Here is a 21795-nt window from a genome sequence, read left to right on the forward strand (position 1 = left end):
CTAGCCATTTTCTCCTAATTAATTTTAAGGGGTGTTTGATAGAAGAGAGCTTCTTGGCAGCATTCTGATCTTAATAGCTTCTGAGAAAATGCATTGATTGGCCCTTTTGTTTTTAAAAGATTGCTGTAATTTTCAGTCATTATCTGTAAGGAAATCACTAATTTATTAAACCAGCATCATGGATTAAGAATTAAAGACCTGACTCTTTTATCACTTACACTGCTGTTAGGTTGATGTTACCCAGGAGGACTGTTAGAAAGACTAAGTGTAAGGTGTTCCAGTGGACTCTTAAACGCGTGTTTCTAGACTTCATTTATAAGATCAGAACTGATGCTTTTTGTTACTTGTACCAAGAATAAATTGCATTCATGGAGTGTTGGTAATGAAGACAGTAAAAAAAAATCTTACAAGTGAATGTCTGAGAAACAGAAACTTAGCTACCATTCCATATACAATGTTTAGGTTGCATATTTTATAAGTAGTCAAAAGAGAAAATTTCTCTGTATAGTTCCCACTTTTCGAAAAAAAAGAATTTCATCAGTGTCTCATTTCTTGTTCCTTTTGCAAGCAAGTTAGGTTAGATGCCTTTGGATGGTACTGCTTAAGTAGATTTAGTTTGCCTTAAAACAGCTCTCTGAAGCTTCACCAAATTGAAGTTTGATGGCTGAAGTAGGAAAGTGAGGAATTAATTACTTTCAGACATTCCATTGTGGCTTAACAAAATTTTAAGGCAATAATTATGTTTTATCAGGGTTATCTCATATTTGTTTATTTTATTTCTGTGAAGTTTTATTTTAAAGACACAGCAGGAAGTAAATGATTCACATAAATGTAACATTTTAATAAAGTTTAGCATCTGTTATAACAAATAGGTAACAAAAATATTACTGGATTAATTGATGGACAAAACGGCTAATTATTTTTGTTAGTAAGTCCATCTGTCATCTCATCTGCTTTCTATAGTAGATTTATGTTGATTATATCAAATTGTGAGTTTTCAGGTCTTCGCTAATAAGCAGTACTCTGGTCTTTATTTGTGGCTGATGTTTTTATGTTTTATTCCCTGGCTTACTGATCTCTGGGAATTACCTTAGTGTGATTCTGTGGGATAGTTTTTTTGTGCGAGTCTGCCTGTTTAATTCTTTCTGATCATTTTTAGCCAAGGACAGTGGGATAAACCCAGTCATCAGGGTTTTGGACACTGTAGAGTCTTTTAAACCATCTACTTGCAGGTAGCTGGTTGCTTCTGTTCTGACTGTTTTAAAGAAAGTTGCTGCCTTTTTCTTTTTGATTGTTTGGCTTTGTCTTCTGAGTGTTCATTAGATGGATTGGAGAAGAAACAGCAGTGGTTCGTGGTTCCTACTAGACAACATTTCTCATTCTGCTTAGCCTTCAAAAACAAAGCCTTTGGTCAAAGCCCAAACTAGTAAATTGTCTGCCACCCTAAGAATCATATCTTTAATAGGAAGGTTTGTTAAAGCTGGAAAAGCTTTTTGTGAGTATCATGACAGTGGTTTACTACAATGAATAGAGGCCTGTTCTGCCATTCTGGGCTACAGCTGGTGTCAGCTGTGGTACTGAATAGTACAGCAAGATAAAGGGGACAGAAGGGCACATTTTGTCTGCTAATAATAGGCTTGGGATAAACTCTTGGCCATAAACTCTTTATATAAATTATGCAACAATACAGATTCTCTTTCTTAAATTTTTCCTCATCTTCCTTGCGGTTGAAAAACTGGCTAAATAACTTCGGAAGGCTCTGCAGCAGTTCTTGTGTGTGCTCTTTGATGTGGCGAGCAGAGTCAGCAAAGGGCAGTAACAGAAATGTTTCAGGTCATTGATCCAGACTCAGTGCCTCACATAATAGGGTTTCATATAAACTAAAAGGATAGGCGTAAAGATTTTTTTCATCAGTTAATTCCCTAAGCTGCTGACAGCTGCTGTTTTGTTATTGCATGCGACTGGCACATTCAGAAATACTGTCTCAGGGCTTCCTCCCTGGAAAAACTCTTCCATGCCTCAGAGGGGAAAACAGTGGAGGAGTGGAACAGGATGGCAGAAGCACCTCCTGTCTAACTGTATTCAGACTACTGGGGGTTGTGTTTGCTGAGAGATGAGTGTTCATTCTAGCGGTGGTGGTAGTGATGGTGGGGGGAGGTCAGCGCGATATTTGAGAGGTCAGAACACTTTGCAGAGGACACTTCCTCTGCTCAATTGCTAAGGTTGGACTGGACCTTTCCAAAATATTACAAACATTTCATAAGTAACCTTAGAATTTATTCCTTTCTGGAAACGTTTCTGGGTCACAGGTTAGTACTGTTATTGATGTTTCATTTCTGGGTTTATGGATTATAACTGACAGAATCAGTGTCAAGGAATAATTGAACAAATTGTGTGTATTGCGCATAGCCAAGCTTTTATTCTCTTGCCAAAATCAACTGTTACTTGAGTATGAGAGGGGAAGAAGACAATAAAGCTAGAATTAAGGGGCTGCTGCCTCTTCTTTGGGGACCATAGCTTGTAGAGAAAAGCACATCTCTTAACCAAGCTCTAAAGCTTGCATTTACTTTGGAGCTGCTCTTGAAGATTACAGAGGTGACAGTGTATGTCTCATGAAGTATGGACAATTCAAATAAAAATACAAGTTCATATCAAAACTGTCATATAGTTCAAACCAAAATATTTGCTCATATTTTATCAATGAAAACCTTATAGATGAGTATTTTAGTCAATGGAGTAGAGTCAGATGCTCACAGGTTTTGCAGAGTTAAGATTGAAATTTAAGAATTGGTTTCCAAAGCTAAATGTAAATTGGTTCACAAATACAGTATTCTCTTTATGCTGTTACTTTTGCAAATACTGCATCAGGCCTTTTCCTACAATAGACTTAATTTTAATATAAGTGTAAGCATGAAGTTTGTTTTAAGTCTGTCTGTAGAAATAAATGCACTCTGTAACTGCTGATACTATTTGGTTTTGCAGGTTGTCGTCTGAATTTTGTGTCTGAAGGTATCCTCTTGCTTTCTCAGCAAACCATGGACATCGTTGGCTTTCTGAAGTCGCAATTCATTTGCCACCTTCTGATCTGCTACATATTTATAGTGTCAGGACTGATCATTAACTTCATTCAACTCTTTACACTTATACTTTGGCCAATCAACAAGCAACTGTTCAGGAAGATCAACTGCAGGCTGGCTTACTGCATTTCAAGCCGTAAGATTTCTTCTTTTTGTTTTTTTTTCCTTTTTTTTTTTTTGGTTTAAGTATTTTCATATTTTGACTTGAGGGAATTGGTAGAAAAGTTCTGGATTTCAAAGCCTGTATAAAGGTCATGTCTGCTTCCTACAGCACCTGCACTTGTATGAAGAGATGTATGCCTTGTTGAAATGTCTTCTTGTGCTGAAATGTTTTGCTCTTTTATAGTGGGATACTTGCTTGACTCAGTATGTTGAAGTAAGATTGCCTCTCATTTGGCTATCCATCGTGTTTCATTAAACCAAATGAGAAATATTGACCAAATAATGCATCTCAGCAAGTTCAGCTATTATCTGTAGGCTTACAGTGTTAACAAGTCATTTCCAATAATGCTTTCAATCTTTTTATCACCCATGATTTTGTTTATGATCTTGGTTTAAATGTTTCACGTGCAAATCCTATTCAAGACTGGGAAATAACTGAAAAAAAGGAAAAATGTTTGATTTCATGTACTTTTTTCTTAGGCCAGTTATAAACTGTTTTTTTTCTTTGAATGGGATTTCAGATGTTCAGCTGCATCTGTATGTATTCAGTATATACATGTAGTTATAATGTAGAATACAGCAGGTAGCCTGTAATCATTTGAAAGAAGCAGGGATTGAAATGATACTGATTTTTCTGGGAGAGATGGGAGCATGAGCTAAGGATGTTGTAGAAAGAGCAAACCTTTGACTCCTGAGATGTGACTGGCACTTGAGTTTACTGGCACTTGACGAAACAGGTAATTCCAGTGGAATGAGTGACAGCTGTACGCATTTGTTTGTTCTCTGTTAGAGAGAGTTTAGTGGAATCTTCACCTGACAACAGTGAATTGTCAGAGAATTTGCAGTTTTCATGTTATAATCAGTTTGCTTATATATTTGCTTTTAAAGAGCTGCAGCTGCAGTTTCAGCAATTTTATTGTACTGCTGCTTCTGACTTCCACATAACTGCATTAACATACAGCAGAAAGAATTCTTCATAGAAACTGTTATAGAAATGCTAATGTACCCAAATTCACTATTTAGGAATGTGCTGTTAAATGTGTCCACCTTCCAGAGAGATTTCCCTGGGCCTTTCTGAACCTCAGAAGTACTTTCTTAGAAGAAAACTGTTGAAAAATGAATGCTTTTTGTTGCTCCCTAAAGATTACACAAGTGTGATGTCACTGTCAATGCTAAGTGACTTATGGATGTCTTTGTACTGGGGAAAACAACCTTCCAGTACAGCATGTAACAATTGTGCTGTAGAAATGCAGCAAAATGGTTTCTTTCTAGTAACCTTTTCTGCTACTAGGAGCCTGAAATGGAAAAACATTGTTAGTATTCAAAATCAGCTGTGAGGTAGAAATCTGTCATATGCCTCAACTTAGGGGCCTCTAGGGATTATTTATCTTTCATCAGTGACTCTGATGAGTAACAATTCAAAGCATATTTTTAAAATATACTTTTGGCTTAAATTTCAAGTGCGTCAGAGTGCATAGTCCCAAATAAATTGGGGGTGCTGTTTTATTATTTCTGTAATGGAGAGAAGATGTTCTTTCTGAAAAATTTCTTTTTTGCTGTCTGTGTGTGTGTCCCCGAAGTATTGAGTTTGCAAGTACAAAAAGCTGTATTGGATCTGGCCAGGTTTTTACCTTTTGCCTGGCAGCATAGTGTATGTTTGAAGCCATGGCATGTAGAAGATACTGTACAGCTGTATATAGGTATACATTATTATTTTTCATGCAATGCCTTTTGGCCCATTCTTGCTTTTGGCTACTTAGTGCAGAGATATTAGCTATTCTACAGTCTTCAGGCTGAATCCTTCAGTTTAGCTCAATCTTGTCTGATCTAGGGGATGGACAGTATGGAAGAGGGAGTAATCCTGAATGCTTGTCCTTGGTGGGGCAGATGGCTTTGTACTCAGGGTTGCTGATCTAGTCTTCAGTGTTGATGCCACTGGAATAGATTGTGTGGTGAGGTTTTTGCCCAGTCATGCTCAGAACAAAGTATGTCTAGGTTAAAGCCATTTATTTTAGCTTTACAACAGAGCAAGCTAGCAATTGATGAGTCACACTTATCTGAGTGATATTTGGAAAGGGGAAAATGATTGTTAATTTGAAAAACTATTTCAAAGAACTAAAGACCAATTAATCAAAGTAGATGTGTTTTTGGGGGCCACCGATGTGGTGACTAATAAGTCAGGTCTGTATGGGTCTGATGAAAGTCATGGAAACAGCCTACAGTTGGAGACAATGAGGAGAGCATTGGAGAATATAAAGAGGTGTGTGCTTTTGCAGTGGTGACAAGAATCATGTTGCCTTGAGAGCCTGATACAGCCTGAGTCACCAAGTCAACCAAAGAGTGAAATAGAGCAGGCATGGTTTAATTGAAAAATGAAATGAAAGCAGCAGCTGTCCTTAGATCCTGCAAGTTCAGTTGTTTTCCATTTGATGTCATAGGTAGAGATAAATAGCTCCATGAAATTGGGGTGTTATTTTGTCTTTGATGCTGTGCTCTTTGGGCAAGTTGGGGGTTTTTGTATTTCAAGTAGTGGTATTTTCTTACACCCTTTTTCTTCTATCACCTTCCTAATAGAAGAATGTAATATTCTCACTTCCCCTCATGCACTGTCTGCTGTTATAATGCAAATGGGAAGCTAAAGTTCTCTTGTGATTAATGACTTGTCCTCAGTTGAGTAGTACAGCTTGAGTTGGGGTGCTTCTCTGTTCACATGGATCAAACCAGACTAGCTTGAGTTAAAGTATTCATGGAATCATTAAGGTTGGAAAAGACCCTCATGATTGAGTGCAACTGTCAGCTCAGCACTGCCAAATCCACCACTAAACCATGTCCTTAAGAGCCACATCGACACATCTTATAAATATCTCCAATGATGATGACTCAAATCCTGGGCAGCCTGTTCCAGTGCTTGACAACCCTTTCCATGTAGAATGTTTCCCAAATATCCAATCTAAACCTTTCTGGGTACAGTTTGAATCTGTTTCCTTTTGTCCTGTCACTTTTTACTTGGGAAAAGAGGCTGACCCCCACTTTACTACAGCCTCCTTTCAGGTAGGTGTAGCGAATAATGAGGTCTCCCCTGATCCTCCTTTTCTCCCTCAGTTGCTCCTCATAAGACTTGTGCCCCAGACCCTTCAGCAGCTTCATGCCATGAACTGCCTGCATGGAGTAGGTGTGGTGTGGTAGTTGAGCACAGGTAGCTGTGCAGGCTGCTGCTTCTCTGCTGTGAGTTTGGCACCTGCACTACAGATTCTCCCCATAACTGCTGACAGCCCAGAAGGCTAAAGCCACAGACATCAAACTTCTCATCAATGCAAGTTAAAGAGATAAAAATCTGGTTTCCAGTTTGAATTGACAGAAGGATTAACTACAGCAACAACTTGCTTTTAATGAAGCAGAGCAGGGGTAATAGCATATACCAAGTTGCCTTCAGCAACTGGTGATGAGAAGTTATTGCCATTCTTGAAACCAGTTGTGAGTCAGCAGGATGAGCTTAGCTTCTCTACTGACCTGCCCCAATATGTAATAGCATTGGGATGCTCTCCAAAGGGTGTGTTATCCATTCCCCCTTTTGCAGTTTGGGTTGCTTTTATATCTCCAAGATACTTCTCATACTTTACTATGAGTAAACTCGTCCTGTTTGATCCTGTTATCCCGTTTGACAAATACGTACAGAGTAATGGTTAGTTCTAGTGCTATGTCCTCTGTATGTCTTGATCTTTACTGAAGAATGTTGTTGCAAAGAGTGGACATCCAGCTTCAAAAGAACAAGCTTTTGTCCATGTGGTCTTGAAATGAGCCAAAAGATTGGTAAGGGTTATGCACCTTCTTTCATGTTTAAACAAACCAAAAAAAAAAAAAACCCCAAAACAAACAAAGAGCAAAAGAAACCACACACACAAGTGTCATGGTTTGAGCCTGGCGCAATGCCAGTGCCCCCCATGAAAATACTCTTTCCCTGGTATCTACTGTGAGATGTGATCAGAGACAGAGCAGAGCAGGCTCCAGCTTAAGAATGAAAGGAAAAAAATTTTATTAACCTAGGAGTATAAGAGAAACACAGAACGCAGGATGAAAACCTCCCAAATATCCTCTCCTTCTTCCCCCACCAGGTTTCCAACACATCACTGTAAAACAAAACCTTGGATTTTCAATTCAGTTACCACCCCTTAGATCACCTACTCTCAGTCCAACAGCACCCTCCAGATAATCAAGTCTCAATTCCTCGAGAAGAGAGGAGTCCCTCCTGCACCACGGACTTCCCCAGGAAACAGTCGAAACCTCTCGTGTTTCCGTGTCACGTGTGGCACCGCCCGGAGAACATTTTGCCATCGTGACATCTTCCTTCCATGTCCAGTGCTCTCACCACTGCACATGGACCCGAGCTGCTTCTAGGGTTTTTCCCTCTAAGGATGTTTTGTCCAGTTCCAAAAAGAGCACAGTCTCTCTCCTTTTGGGACACCTGTCCCCCCCCAAATTTCACCCCCTGGGGCCGAGGGGTCTCTTGAACAGAGATCATCTTCCTCTTCTTCTCTGAAGATGGAGGGCACCACCACCATCCTCCTCACCTGTCGTCTCTGTTCACGCACTTTCACATCACCGCACTCTCCTGGCTCTGAGCCCTTGCCTCCCCCTAGAATGCAGTCTCTGTGTCACAGGAACTCAAGTGGTTCTGCCATGGCTGTCCAAGAAAAGTGCAGCCAAAAGCCACTCCATCATCTCCTCCCACCTAGAATTCTTCTCAGCTTCTCTCAAACCTCTTTCACTTGCACCAACTTGCACCACACTTGCCTATCTCCTGTTATCCTGCTATCTTATCAACTCCAGGAGGGTCTGCATTTGTTAGGTTTCCATCATCCACAAGAAAAGGGTTAAAAGTCCCAGGCTCTGCTGGTCCATGAACTCCCATGTCTGGCTGCCCTGCCAGGCACCCCCCTTCTCCTTCACACCGGCTGCGCTATCACAGGCACAGGTTCTCTCTCCCTCTGGGGGAGGGGTGGGGGGATAGTGGGGGGTGGGGGGTGGCTGCCTGAAGCCTCACAGTGCTCCTCCACCCTTCCATCTTGCAGGGGCCTCCTCCCTTCTGTCCCAGGCCTGGCCTACCTCCTCCGGCCGCATGGCTCCCCTCCCCCCGCCCAGCCTGGAGCTGGGCAAGGGCAGTCTGCTGGCTTCAGGAACCTGAACCCAAAAAGTTTCCCCCTGGAGTTCACAGCTTTTAACCCCCTCTGTTGTCAGAGGTGTATCCATACCCTCAGTGGACAAACCAGGTGCCAATATTAAAATCTGAACACCTACTGGTTTGACCACACCATCCCAAAAAAACTCATTTCCTCTCAAACCATGACAAGAAGAACCTAATAACCCTCCCAAAATAAAAACAGGAAACCAAAATCTTAGGGCTTCTAAATTGCAGAAAATATTTTCTGGCTTCAGATATATATTCGTGGATGGGTTCAACTGCCTGTTAATCCACTCCCCCTTTGCTAAAATGACGACCTGGATAAACTCCCTCATACTGAAATCAACAGAGTGCACCCTATTAAGGAAATTGAGCACTGCAAACCTCAGTAGGGTGATAACAATAAAAATTTCAAACAAAAGTGTGCTTGGAAGTTGGCATAAGAGCAAAGGTTGGGCAAGCAATCAATCTTGGGTTTTATTTTTAAATAATTTAGGAACATTTTGTCCTCAGTTTTTTCTTCTAAAAGGCAGCGAACCAAGGTAGGAAGCACTTAGTGTGGAATACATCACAGTTCTCATAGATGCTGTTTGTGCCTGAATTGGAAGAGCTGGGAATACACCTTACTCCTCCCTCTTATGTCATAGCAAACCCACCACAAGGGCTGCACACAGCTTTTCTGCAGTAGCTTGGACAGTTGGCCAAACACATGGAGGGAACAGGTTGTCTTGGGATTCATGCCATGTATGCACATGGCTGCACAGCTTGCTGGGCAGTGGGAAGGTGGTTTATACTTCCCAAATCAGTTTGTGCTTGCTTGGCTGTTGAAGTGCAACCCCAGGTCAAGCACAAGAGTGTGCTGGAATCCTGTGGACTGTTCAGGACACGTGCCTAGACCATGAGAATGGGACACACACATACAGGGTACATGGCTTCTTTAGAGGTGCTGAGTGGAGGTATTTGCCTGTGAGTAGAGCAGTGTTGTTATCTTGGCCTCTTGCTGCCACTGCACTGGGAGGAAATGAGCTTCTTGTGCTCCCAGGGTGAGTGGCAAACTGGCCTCCTGCTGACTGCACAGGTGAGCGTTGCATAAAGAGAGCACCTGGCAGTTAGGACATGGTTGTGTGGACATGTGCACAAGGGCCTTAAAAGCAACCAGCTTAGCTTCTAATCTGCCTTCATAAATAAATAATAGTAGTACTAATACCTACTGTTATGCTATGAAAGGGGTGCTATTACGCCTCTGGGTAAAGTTACACTGTGTAGGCTGCAGTTGGTGGGTCCTGCTGAGGAGAAGGCCCTTGTTTGCATCGAAAGAGGCACCCTGATGCCTGCTCATTGACTGCAGCAAAAGCAAGGTGGAAACTGATTCTTCTTATAACTGAGCTTCCTAGAAACAAAATCAGAGGAAATTGAGAACTACTTCAAGTTTCATCATCTCGTCTGTTACAACACAGTAAAGCTAATTCCTTCCATGTACAACTGTAGGATTTGCAGTGTGAGGACTGAATATCTGAACAAGGCTTTGTGGTATTATCAGGGCCATACTAATCCTCACTCCTTTGTTTCTTGGAGTTTAGAGGAGCCCTCAGCTATATTATTTCTTTGCAGGGAGGTGGTGCTGAGGCAGGGAGGTGAATTCTTGCCTCTGGTGCAGTTAAGTCGTTGGGAAGGGCTGGGAAGCAAGAGGTACCCAGAGAAATAGGACTTTCTTCTTCCTTTACCACCATCTTATGCTGCAGAGAAAGCAGTCTGCTAATGTCAAAGTATGGCATAGTGTCCTTAACACAGTCCTATTGTATTTTATTTATAAAGCAACCTGAGTTATGCTTGCCAATGTTGGTATAGCGAAGAGTTTTCATAGGACACTTAGGACTGCTTTCTTAGCCTCTCTGAAATGTTGTTTTGAGTAATCTGTGCAAAATGTGTTTTTCTCAAGAGCTACTTGTCTATGCAAACCTTTGTTATCTGAGTTCCACAAACCACGTCCATACAGAGGCACTGGTGAAGACTATGGAAAGTTTACAACAATTACTGAGGGAAAATTGGAGGCCAGGTTTTATAGTCTTGTAAAGGGAAGATGTTGATTTGAACTGTTAGAAAACGAGACCATCACCTTAGCCTTCTCTCTTCTCTCAAGCCAAGCCATGGCAATAACTGTGGAAATAGAGTGTACTAAGAAAATTCCCATGTTAATTTTAATGTAGATAAACTCTAGAAAAAATAAACTTTAGTGGAAATCATCTACCCTGAAGTGTCATCTACTCTAATTCATTAATGTCTTCCTTCAGCCTATTTTCTAATACCCTTTTATACCTGTTTTGGACTTACGACCATGCTTCTAGTTTTCTGAACAATTCTGCATTGAGACCAAACCTTGACTTTCTCTACTTTAATTTGGAAAGACAGAAGGAGCAATTACTGCACCAGATTCTCTATTCTTTTACTGGTAGAGTAAGATGAAATGTGTGTGTGTGTTTGCCACATCCATCACAGCTTGGACTGTTTTTCCAGATTGTGTTTGTGGAATTGCATTAATTGCTATGAATAAGTCCTCTACAGAGCCTAGCATATGTCTCCATATTTTCCCTAGTGTCATTAACTTGCTGTATCAACTAATAACATTTCAGTCCTTCTCAATTTGTGCCCCTTGCAGGTGTTGTTACTCAGTTTTCTTCGGTGTTCAAGTGTTGTCAATGAGCTTGAGTGGATCACACAAGACTGTATGCTGATTGGAGTCATGCTCTGTGAGCGTTGGAATGACATCTGTGCATGACCTTTACCAGAGTTCTAGTTCAGCCTACAAGGGATGTGATCTATTATGCTCAGCTCTCAGTTCAGGAGAAAGGGACTGCTTTCTGTGAAAATTAATGTGAAAAAAACTTTTGTTACTGATGCTTTCTATACAAAACTCATGAAGAGCTAGAGAGGCATTTATTCTGATCTTTAATGAAAAGGGCATCTTCACTGTCACTGATATTATATTGTTATTGCTGGAGCCTTTGTAGAGGTCACTTCTCTTCGTTTTTGCATCAGATTCCTGAAGAAGTGTGATGCTGATAGTCTACAGACTGGAAAGACAGGTGGCAGGGAAGCAATAGGTGAACTGCATTCTGTTTGATGTCTAGCATCACACATAACAAAAATTATAGCCCATTTTGTTAAACATTAGACCTGGTCAGCAAGCTTCCTAGATTCCTGGACGGGGATAAATTTTAGAGTGTTTACACAAAAGTATTTCTGTCTGACACAGCATAACTCAGGAACACGGTATCTAATGATCTATGACATAGCACAGAATCTGAAGACATTCTGGTGCTACAGCTGTTTATTCATTAAGGGTGAATATCACAATCAAAAGATCATTTCATATTTGTAGAAACCCCATTTAAGCTATAGGCCTTATTTTATTGCTGAAGTGATACTGAAACTGAAGGATAATCCCTTGACGATGTGGAAACTTCATGCAAAGAAGCAGAGAGTAGCTCAGTCATCAGCAGTTACAAGCAAGTACAAACTAGAGTAATCCAGCCCTCTCCAGGGAAGCACAGTACCTCCACAGGAAGGACTGCTGTGGGAACTCTGAATTCTCCTGTGTTCAGTCAGGGAAGAGATCTGCTGCTGTAAAGTCCAAGTGAGGTGTATTGTCTTGTGTCATTTGCTGTTGGTTTGCTACATCCTCTACCCCCTCCCACTCCCTTTTGGGCAATGTGTGCCCCTGAAAGTGTATGTCCAAGTGATTCTTCCTCATCCAAAATCATAGTCACATACCAGCAAGTTTTCATGGAGTAGGTTTTTAGGCTCATCCTGTAACAAGAATTACAGCAGCTGGGCCAGTGAAAGTATCTGGTGTCTGACTACTTTTTTGTAGGAGGATTTCCAAGCCAGTAGGAACCAGTATGTCCTTTCAGCAGGTACTTGAGGTTTTTCAGTGTGACACTTGAGATGAAACAGCTTCTGAGTGCATATGCTTGGCATTTTCTGTGGCTAGGTGTTTGTTTCCTGTGACTTGCTTGCAACCTTCAGATTAAGGCTTCTTACTTAAGAATTGTATTGTTTTCTCACTTCTGAGACTAAATTTCCTTTACATCCATCTTGGAGTAGTATATGCTTAAACATCTTTCATCCAACACCGTATTCAGAAGGAGGAATCCTTTAGCTGTGAATAAAAAGCCAAATAAAAATGTAAAAATGTGTGCAAAACAATTTTTTCATCTGCTTGGTTTCAGAAAGACAGTTATCTGTTTCCACTTTGTTCCTTGCCAAAATATCATTTGAAACAAAATAAGGAACCAGAAAGAGATTACAATGCAATTGTATGTGTACAGATTGTTTTGTTCTTCAGTTAGCACACTTTTATTAGTACGTTATTTCTGTGTGCTTTTTCTGTACTCAAGCAAATTGCACTCGTGTCAGTAACTAACATTCTTTTCTCTCATGATTCTAAGTTCACTTAGCTATGTTTCTAAATTGAATCTCCTGTATATCGCATCTCCAGGTGTGGGCTTTCTTTGAGAGTTAAAAGCACATGGGCTTCCTAATACATGAGATGTTTTCCATTGTACATAAATTTTGTGCTACTCTTATGCTGTACTTATATGACCCTGTTTAAATGATATTATTTAATGATAATATGTACTGCTAATGAAAGATTTTGATGAATGAATGTATTTGCCTATGTTAGGTAAGGAGTGATTGTACCAACTCAATTTCTTGATAGCACTTCTAAAGAAGTTTACCCTTGTTTTTTGGAAAACTGATGCTGGGAGGCTTTTGGCAGGAGCTTTCATTAGTACGGCTTTGCTGCTGTAAAGGAGCTACTCTCCTGTTCTCCTAAATTTTCTTTTTTTTTCCTAGGGGTCTCATACCATTCTCTGACATTTTGTAGGTATTTCCTTTTGCCAAGAGAGTATCTCTTCTGAAGAAGTGCCTTGTGCTGACCCTCTGCAGTTTGCTGAGGACCCTGTACTGGAAATCTAACTATAGAAAACTAAAGAATCTGTTACTTCCTTCAAACTCATTTATTTCTAAGGCCTATATGACAGACTTCTGCAATTTACTTCTAAGGCCTATATGACAGACTTTTGCTATTCTTTGCACAAAGACAAAAAATAGGGAGAGATATGTTAAGCTTGCAGTATTCAGAAAAATGCTTGCATTGTATGGATTGGGTTATATTTTTACCCACCAAAATATATCAATTAAAACTTTATTATTTGAGCACGTATTGCCTTTAGTGCTCATGAATTAGGGAGATACAGGCAAAATAGCTGACATACCTCTTTATGTTTATGTACTTAATTTATCTAGTTTAAAATTGAGACCACAGTGCATTTTCCTTTTAGTAGTAACAGTGTATTTTCAATGATTTTTTTTAAATACAAAGAGTTCAGAAAATTTCTGCTTGGATTAAAATGTACCATGAAGCTTGTCTCTCCTATGTCTTCACAGGCTCTTCATTAATTTGTGCTTAAAATTCAGGGTTTCTTGAAAGGTGATTTAAATTTCTCTGGTTGCACAGTGATAGCTTGTAGCTTCTTTTTGGTACATGCAGTTGGCAGGTGAGAATTAGAAGAACTTGAATGGCATATCCATGAATCTTTGAGATGTGATAGATTTCTTCATGTGGAAATCAAATGATGGTTGAGAAACAGATAATTGTGCAAGTGCAGGTGAGCAGAACAGCAAACAATGTCCCAGAAGCAGCCCAAGTTGTGTGGGTTACACTGTTGGATTTAGTGACTTAATATTTTTGGGGAAGAGCTGTCCTATGGTGCTGCTCAGTGTATTTGCCAGGTAAATAAATCCTTGAAAAGTTCTTTTTCTGTGTTGGAAAGGTGGGGATGGGAATTGGACCTCTTTTAAGAGCAGTTGTATGCTGGGTTCCTCCTGTGTTGCATAGGATATTGGAGTGCCGTAGGAATCTTAAGGACTGTTTTTCAAAGGTGGTTCCTGTGACCAGTATTAGAAAGTGGAAAATAATGTTGAGTACTTTGCCCTAAATAGTGTGGGAATGATAATGCTGTCTTTGACCTCTGTATAGAGTCAGGATGCTGGAGTCTCTCCTTTATTTCCAGCTTGTGTCATTGGTTTCTTGCTGGGTAAGAGTCCTGTAATCATGATTGCATTTTTAAGCAAGGAAGACTTAAAAAAGAAAGAGGAAAGTTTTCTGCTTCCATATATGAGCAGTGCCTGTTGCAGGTAGGTACTTCTGTAGGATGTCCTTCCTTGAGAAGAAACCTCTGAGACCAACTTGTGTGTCTGGAAGGGCATCATTACTGATGACTGGTATTATGTTTGGAGGGTCATTCCTGCTGCTCCCTTCACTACTTCCTTAGGCCTTCTTCAACAAAGGGCTTTGTGCTGACTTTTGTGGGCTGTCCAGGTGGACAGAGCAGCAGGAGGAAATGCCTGCTTGATTGTTGCCAGCGCTGACTGGGCCTGTTACCAAGCCAGGAGCTGCTGGTTTGTTGAAAGTGGGAGTACTGCTAAATTCCTTGGGGAAGAAGGATAAGAGGAGCCTTCAGATGTGAGACAAATATCTCTGACACGTGGCTGTTAAATAATTAATTTTCCCAAAGGGTTTGTAAAGCGCATTTCAAAACAGTGACTATTGCAGATCTGTATGTGTGTTAAACCCATTGTACTTGTGAGGCTGGCTTTGTTCCACACGCTGTGCAACTTGGAGAGAAGAAGCTGTTTTGTAGGCAGATTGTGTCAGGATAAAAGACAGAAAAAAGCTGTGAAATTAAATGTTTGAAGTATGCAGCTATTTTTTGGTTTTTTCTGAAGGGATGGTTGCTTTATAACTTGCAGCACGGAGATAGTTTAAAAGGAACAGTGGCTAAAGACATGAACAAAACTTGTTTCCATATTTCTCCACTCCTGTAGCTCAGAACTGCACTAGAGAAGGAAGGATCACTTGAAAGTTTTTTCAAGAGTACATATGCTGACTTAAAATTTCTTCCTCACCTGAAGAAATACTGGATTTTACATTCCATGGATGTTAGGTTAGAAGGAGAAAATCTATTTGATTAAACTTGGATGATGTGTATGTGTTTTGAGAGGGAAGGCAGTATGGGAATGGGAACAGGAGTGAAGCTAGGAAGTGAGGTGGTGTGCCAGAGCACATGCAGTAACTGGAAGGGTCCTGTGCAAGGCTTCTGCCCAGATCAAATGCTGGTTCAAATACTGGAGACATGCCTTAATTTACAGGTCTTAAACACAAGTTTTTGGTTCTTTTCATAGCCCTTATGAGGAAAGCCCACTCTGGCTTTCTATATCCATGAAGACTTGTGCATTTAACATCTTGCATTAAATCTGATTCTAATCTTGATTCCCAAAGCAATTTCAGCTTGGCTGCGTTACAGGAATGGCCATATTAAACTGTTTGTAGTTTATTTTGTTTTGTAAGTTTCATCTGACAAACCACTGATGACAGCCCATTAAAAAGGGTGAATCCCCTTTTTATCAATAGTGTTTTGTTGTCTTAATTTTATAAGAAAATCAAGTGGATCTTGGTCATGAAGCTGAGACACAGCTTGAGCACCAGAACTATCATTGTGTAATACAGTCATAATGTTTTAATAAAGCAGTGTATTTTTCACTTAGTACATTAGCCACTTTATGCACATGTATATGCAGGTTTTAATTCTACAACTAGCAAGCACTGAGGTGAAATTGCTAGGAAGATCAAAGCACAGATAAAGCTTTAGCTTTGTAGTAGGTGTGATAAGTCTAATCCTTATTTTGTGTAACTCAGCATGGTATTAACAATAACTAGACCAGAGACAAAGATTATTTTTATGCCAGTTGAGAATCTGGCCATTTTAAGTGAATGTCAGTGTGTGTTTGAGGGAAATAAAGAAAAGTGGAGGAGAAAAAATCCGTTCATAATCAATCTTTGGTTTGGTTTGATTTGATTTCGTTTGGTTTTTAACAGTGCAATATATTTAGTCTCTCTCCTTATCTCTTATTTTTATCTTGAAGTTATTTTGACAAATTAGTGTGTTGGGCAGAGGTGATTTGTTACCACTTTAAAGTGAAAGCTTTGTTTGTACTTTAATACTCAAAATGACACACTTTATGAAGTGTTCCTTTAGCATATCATTCTAGTCACAGGCTGCCTCTGTGTGGTGCATGCCTTTGAGCAATTGCCTGTGAGCTCTTCTTTCAGCACCCTGTGTGTGCCCTGTGCTCTATAAAAGAGCACTGCCTTGCATGCTTGCCTGAAGACTGGTTCTGCCCACTGCATACCCTGCCTTAGCTCTCTATATCTGAGGGGTGAGCAGTGGGCTCTGGCCAGCATAGGGCTCCCTCTGTCCCCCCTCCCAGGAATGATAGATGGAAGGTGAAACGCTGCTTCCCATCCACATTCCTTGTTGTGTTGGCTTTTTGATAAATGGCCAACTCTGATTTGCAAAAATGAAGGCTAGTTTAAAACAGCATTTAATATCTTCTTTTAGATTTATTTTTTCTTTGCTGTTCAGCTATTTTTTTCTTCAGTAAGAGTGGAGAGAGACTTGCTCTTCAGATTTGATGCTGGACCCTCAGTAGAAGAAGCTCTACTCTTTCTCTTCAAGAGTATGTACCTCTTGCATAAAGTTCATAAATCAAAGTCTTCCATGTTGAACCTTGAAATCTGCTCACTTGCCCACTGCTTTACTGTGTCAAGGAGTGATCTGATAATGCTGCAACATCTAGATTTGGAAGACTGTGGGTTGAGTTTTTCCTTGTGGAAGCCTCCATGCAAGCTCTGTCCCACAGAGGCAAGCTGTTGGAAAAACCTGTGCATGACGTCTAGCTGAAGCTGGATGCTTGTCTCAGAAGCTTCTCAGTCACACCCTTGGCAGTCAGAAAAAAGCTGAAAGGAATGATGCTCACAGCAACCTAGGACATGAGGGATTTCTGTCCTTCAGCTGAACAAGTTGATGTTTCTTTCACTACAATTGCATTACTTGGCAATTCCACGTGGAGAAAGATTTGAACTGGTAGAAATTACACCATTTTCAAGTAACAAGCCCCTAATTAACAGGACCTCAAGGCTCTTCCTGTTCCTTTTTCTTAGCTCTACTGTGGTGCAAGATGTTGCAAAGACATTAATCAGCAGTATTGATACCAGAGAAGATTCTTGTCTAAGCCTTCAAATACAGCTCAGTAAACTCAAATGCTAAACAGTGTTTATTTGCATTGGCTTTTTGCTTTCCAGCTTTTTAGGCAAGACTTTAGAGGAGCTCCAAATGGCCTGCACACACCCACAAAGACTTCTGGCACAGTGCCACCTGGCAGCCTAAAAGGTGTAGTCTGCACTTGATAGGTCTGATATAGCTGATGCTGTTACTATGCTTCTCTTAATTTTGCATGTCTGAAATCCTGTGAGAAGTCTGGATAGCCTTCAAGAAGAGTTTCTAAAAATCTGTAGGTCTTCCTTAGCAAAGAGGAACTGTGAGCCTGCATGAGTTAAAGCTGAGTGTTCTGATCCATGGTAAATCAGTAGTGTGTATGGCCTGAAAGGTGGGAAGCCCCTGTTGTTTTGCAGGCTGGCAAATGCTGCATCCAAGTGGGTGAGTCATTCATCCTGTGTGTCTTTCATTTTGAGAAAGCTGAGGCAACAAAGGTGGTAATGGTAATTCAGAAAGGAATAAAGCTAAATTCAAGGAAATAACAGACTTGCAATAAGCTGTGATTTTTTTTCCTGGGATTCCTCTACAGTTTTGATCAGTCTGTCATGGGATAATATTTTGGTACCTGGTATACTTTATGTAATATTGTATGCCCTTGTAAATCTTGAAAAATTTCCTTCTTTCTTTCTGTGGTGCCAGAAATACTCATGATGAAGTTGACAGAAATATCAGTAGTGCATGACTGGTTTGTATGACAGGTCTTTATTTTACCACTGCTACGAGTCAGATTGTGCCTTTTAAACTGTTTCTCCTGTACCAACCTGAAATGCTGTGTCTGGCTGCTACTCTTCATAATTTGCAAAGCACTGAATAGGAAAATGGCCTGGGTTACCAGAGAAGCACAGCCTGACTTTTGTAACTTCCAGAGGTTCTCTTTCTGGAAGATGAATAGACGAGGGTAAACTCGGAGCTTGTTGATTATGCAAGATTTCAGTGGACCATGTAAGCTAAACCTCTGTTTTTTGAGATTATTCAACACAAATAGTTCTAAGAGTACAACACTGTTGCTTGCACTCGATATGAAAAAACAAAAAGCTTATTACCTCTTTGTGCAGAATTTTTGCCAATATACTGAGCCACTGGGACTACATAGGAGGAAGATGGTAATGCCTTTTTTTTTTTTTTTTTTTTTTGGGTTTTTTTTTTGGTGGATACCCTTTCAGTTCAAGCAGTGAGAGGTTAAACAAGTAAATGGCTCATTTGCATCCTCATCTGCTGGAGCACATGATCGCCAGACTGTCTGAGTAGGTTGTGATGTTCCAGCAGTGGATTAGTTTTGTAAAAGCTTTGAGGAAAGAGAAATGCAAGCACAATCAAGCTAAACGTGAATTGAGAGGCACTAGTGTCCTTAAGTGTGGTGTAACATTGTTGTTACTTTGGATATATGTTTGTCTTAACAGAATGTGCACTTTCTCATGTGCATGATATTCTTCAGCGAGAAAAAATGGGGATTTTCATATATTTATGTATTTGGATATTTTTCAGTCATCTTGAAGGGTTACAGGCTGCACCCAGGACAGAAATCACTGCTTGATACTTGATAGGTATATTTGATCTGTAGTACTTTATTTTTAATTCATGAAAGCCATTTGTTTGATTTGTAGTTTCTGACCTTATTGTCCCTTTAAAGAACATTTTGTGAAAGTCACTGATGGGGATTAAGAAGCTAAAATAAGCACTGGGACATAGTTCTTGTCTCTCAAGACCTCACGTGATGAGATGCTGTAAGATTACAGGCAGAGGGAGGGAATTCATAGAATGCAAGTGAAAAATGAATAATGGTTTTGTTCTGAACAGTGTTCTCAGTGATAGAGGTTCTGTGGTTATTCACCGTTAATTCTGATTATCTAGAACAGGTGCTTTGTCAATTTTTTCTTCCATTATTGAAATTCAGGTAGAATATCTTGTGCAGAAGAAGGCTAAGTAGAAGTTATATGCCTTGACTAGAGTCTAAAAATTAATAGTTTTAATATTAATGCTATTAATATAACTAATATAATTACAATTTGCTATTAATATAATTAATAGCATATAATATCTGGAAATTTGTCTGTATTCTCCTGAGTGCACCAGTTATCTAAAATCAAAATCCAGATTTAAATGTTACTGGAAAAGTATAGAAACCTTGGAAGCCATTAGCCCTGGTTTTCTCGTTCTGCCATTCTACAGACACTATAGATCCTTCTTTTTATGTGTTTACACCTCTATGAAGTGTAATTCTTGATAACTAGAGGCTTTATTTAAAAACACTGCAGATTTTCTTAGGATTTAATTTACCTTTTGTTGAGTTTCCTAATTCAGTTTTCCTATTTGTGCTGAAGATTGCTTGCTTTGGCAGCTCATAGCTTTTTTTGTCAGTTATCAGTCATTTTTCTCAGAGATAAACTCTTGTCAGTTCTTGTCAGTAGCTGAAAATGCAGGTTAAATGTGATGATGGCAGGGATTTAGAGCATCAAAATAATGGAATTTTTTCTCTTGTTCTGAAATGCTTTTCTTCTAAACCCCAAATTTTTCATCTTTCATTTGAAACTAAGGAGGATAAATTTGTATGCATAGACATAAAGGCTATATAAAGAATACATGCAAGAAAGAGAAAGATTGTGTGAGAACAAGTCTTTTTACTAAATACATGAGTTAAACATGATTCAGTTCAGTCAAATAATGCATATGGCAAGATAAACCCAGTCACATGAGTGTGTGTGCTTTTGTTCTGAATGAAAGCATGAGACCTGAGTGTGGACAATGCTGATCACCCTATAATTAAGGATATGCTAATGATTCATGTCAAAGAAGTCAATCATGATTGAATAAATACAAGTTAAGACTGACATCTATTAACTTGGTTCATGTTTGCTTATTTGAATGCTTAAATTTTGAGGTCCTGGCCTCGTGGCAGGTGATTTTCAGCAGAGAACTCCCCTGGGAAAGGTTTCTGTGTGGTGCAACCCTGCTTAAACAGAAGCCTTTGCTGATTGCTGCAAGATATTGTCTTCCCCTTGGTCCAGTGAATACTCGTTGCAGCCTGGGGTAGCAGTGCTCCTCAGTCTGCATTGTGTTTCTCAAGCAGTGATGGAAGAGAGGAGAGAGGTCTGTAAGGCAGTCTGTTTAGAAAAACCTCACTTTCTTTCCTAGTTACAGAGAATAGGACTAGAAAGTAATTAGTGAGCCATTGAATTTCTAGCAGTGGTACAATGTAGTGTTTTTAAGATGATTCTTACTCAATTTACAAAGCTGATATGCATTTTTTTCTGACAAAGTAATCAGAACAATCTTCAGAATATTGGATGCCTGTAATTTCAGTCACTTTAGACATGGATGTTCTTGTGCTAGTGGTGTTTAGCTTAATGCCACTTTTTCTGTGCTGTTTATTTCCTTATCGATAAATCGTATTTGTGGGGAGCCCACCCAGTCCTCTTCTAGCATTTGTTTTAAAGCTCCAGTGGGCCAAACTTTTCTGCTTTCAGGTCATCCTGGTAGACCTGGTCTGCATCTGCTTTGTTTCAGTGTTTCCTTCCTGGGCATGGATGTCTGGTGCTGGTGTGCTTTCTCTCAGTGGTGCAATGCACGATTTCCTTCTCTCCAGGAACAAACATCCTTATGCCATCTTTTTCAGTCTTTGACTGCACGATATGAATGGAGCAGAAATGTTCAGTGGCAAAATAATGTTCCCAGATAATTCTCTTCTTTGTCATTTCCAAATTATGAGGCTCTATTTTTATTAGTTCTGCAAGATGTGATGCAATGATGCATCCCGTCAAAATTAATTCCATTTATGTTACCTTACCTCTCAAGGTCATCTGATTCTTAGACTCTGTTCTGACTTTTTATCGTCCACAAAGTTTATTAATAGGAATTTCTTTTATTGTACTACGTAAATGGCTTAACATTGCCTAGAAATGGTTGATTGAAGTCCTTCGTTTTTTCCTGGCCTTTCTGGCATCAACAAAATGCTTGAAAAGAAATGGTAGAAACTTGAATACCTGATGGCGAGTACTTTTTTTATTTGGTGTTTTATGAGACCAGATTTGTAACCACTCTGTACTTATTAGATTGGATTCTTTGATTCTGTCATTCTAAGATGACACTTACTTAAGCTTAGTGTAGGTCACCCTGCTTTCATTTAAGTTTCTGTTTTGGGATTTAGACAGCAATATGCCACCCGAACCATACAAATGAGAACTGGAGTAACATCGTT

The 21795-nt window shown here is 39.8% G+C and overlaps 1 protein-coding gene across 2 annotated transcripts in view; it reads left to right on the forward strand.

Annotated features, from left to right (window-relative positions):
• Positions 1 to 21795, forward strand: part of AGPAT4 (1-acylglycerol-3-phosphate O-acyltransferase 4) — a 73761-nt gene that overhangs the window by 11048 nt on the left and 40918 nt on the right. For both annotated transcript variants that reach the window (XM_059841271.1, XM_059841272.1), the window contains one exon: positions 2983 to 3213. In XM_059841271.1, the coding sequence (XP_059697254.1) occupies positions 3036 to 3213 (178 nt within the window). In that variant the 5' untranslated portion in view covers positions 2983 to 3035. The remainder of the gene's footprint in view (positions 1 to 2982; positions 3214 to 21795) is intronic.

This window comes from Haemorhous mexicanus, chromosome 3 (assembly GCF_027477595.1).
Source record: "Haemorhous mexicanus isolate bHaeMex1 chromosome 3, bHaeMex1.pri, whole genome shotgun sequence".
In the NCBI taxonomy this organism is placed as follows: Eukaryota; Metazoa; Chordata; class Aves; order Passeriformes; family Fringillidae; genus Haemorhous; species Haemorhous mexicanus.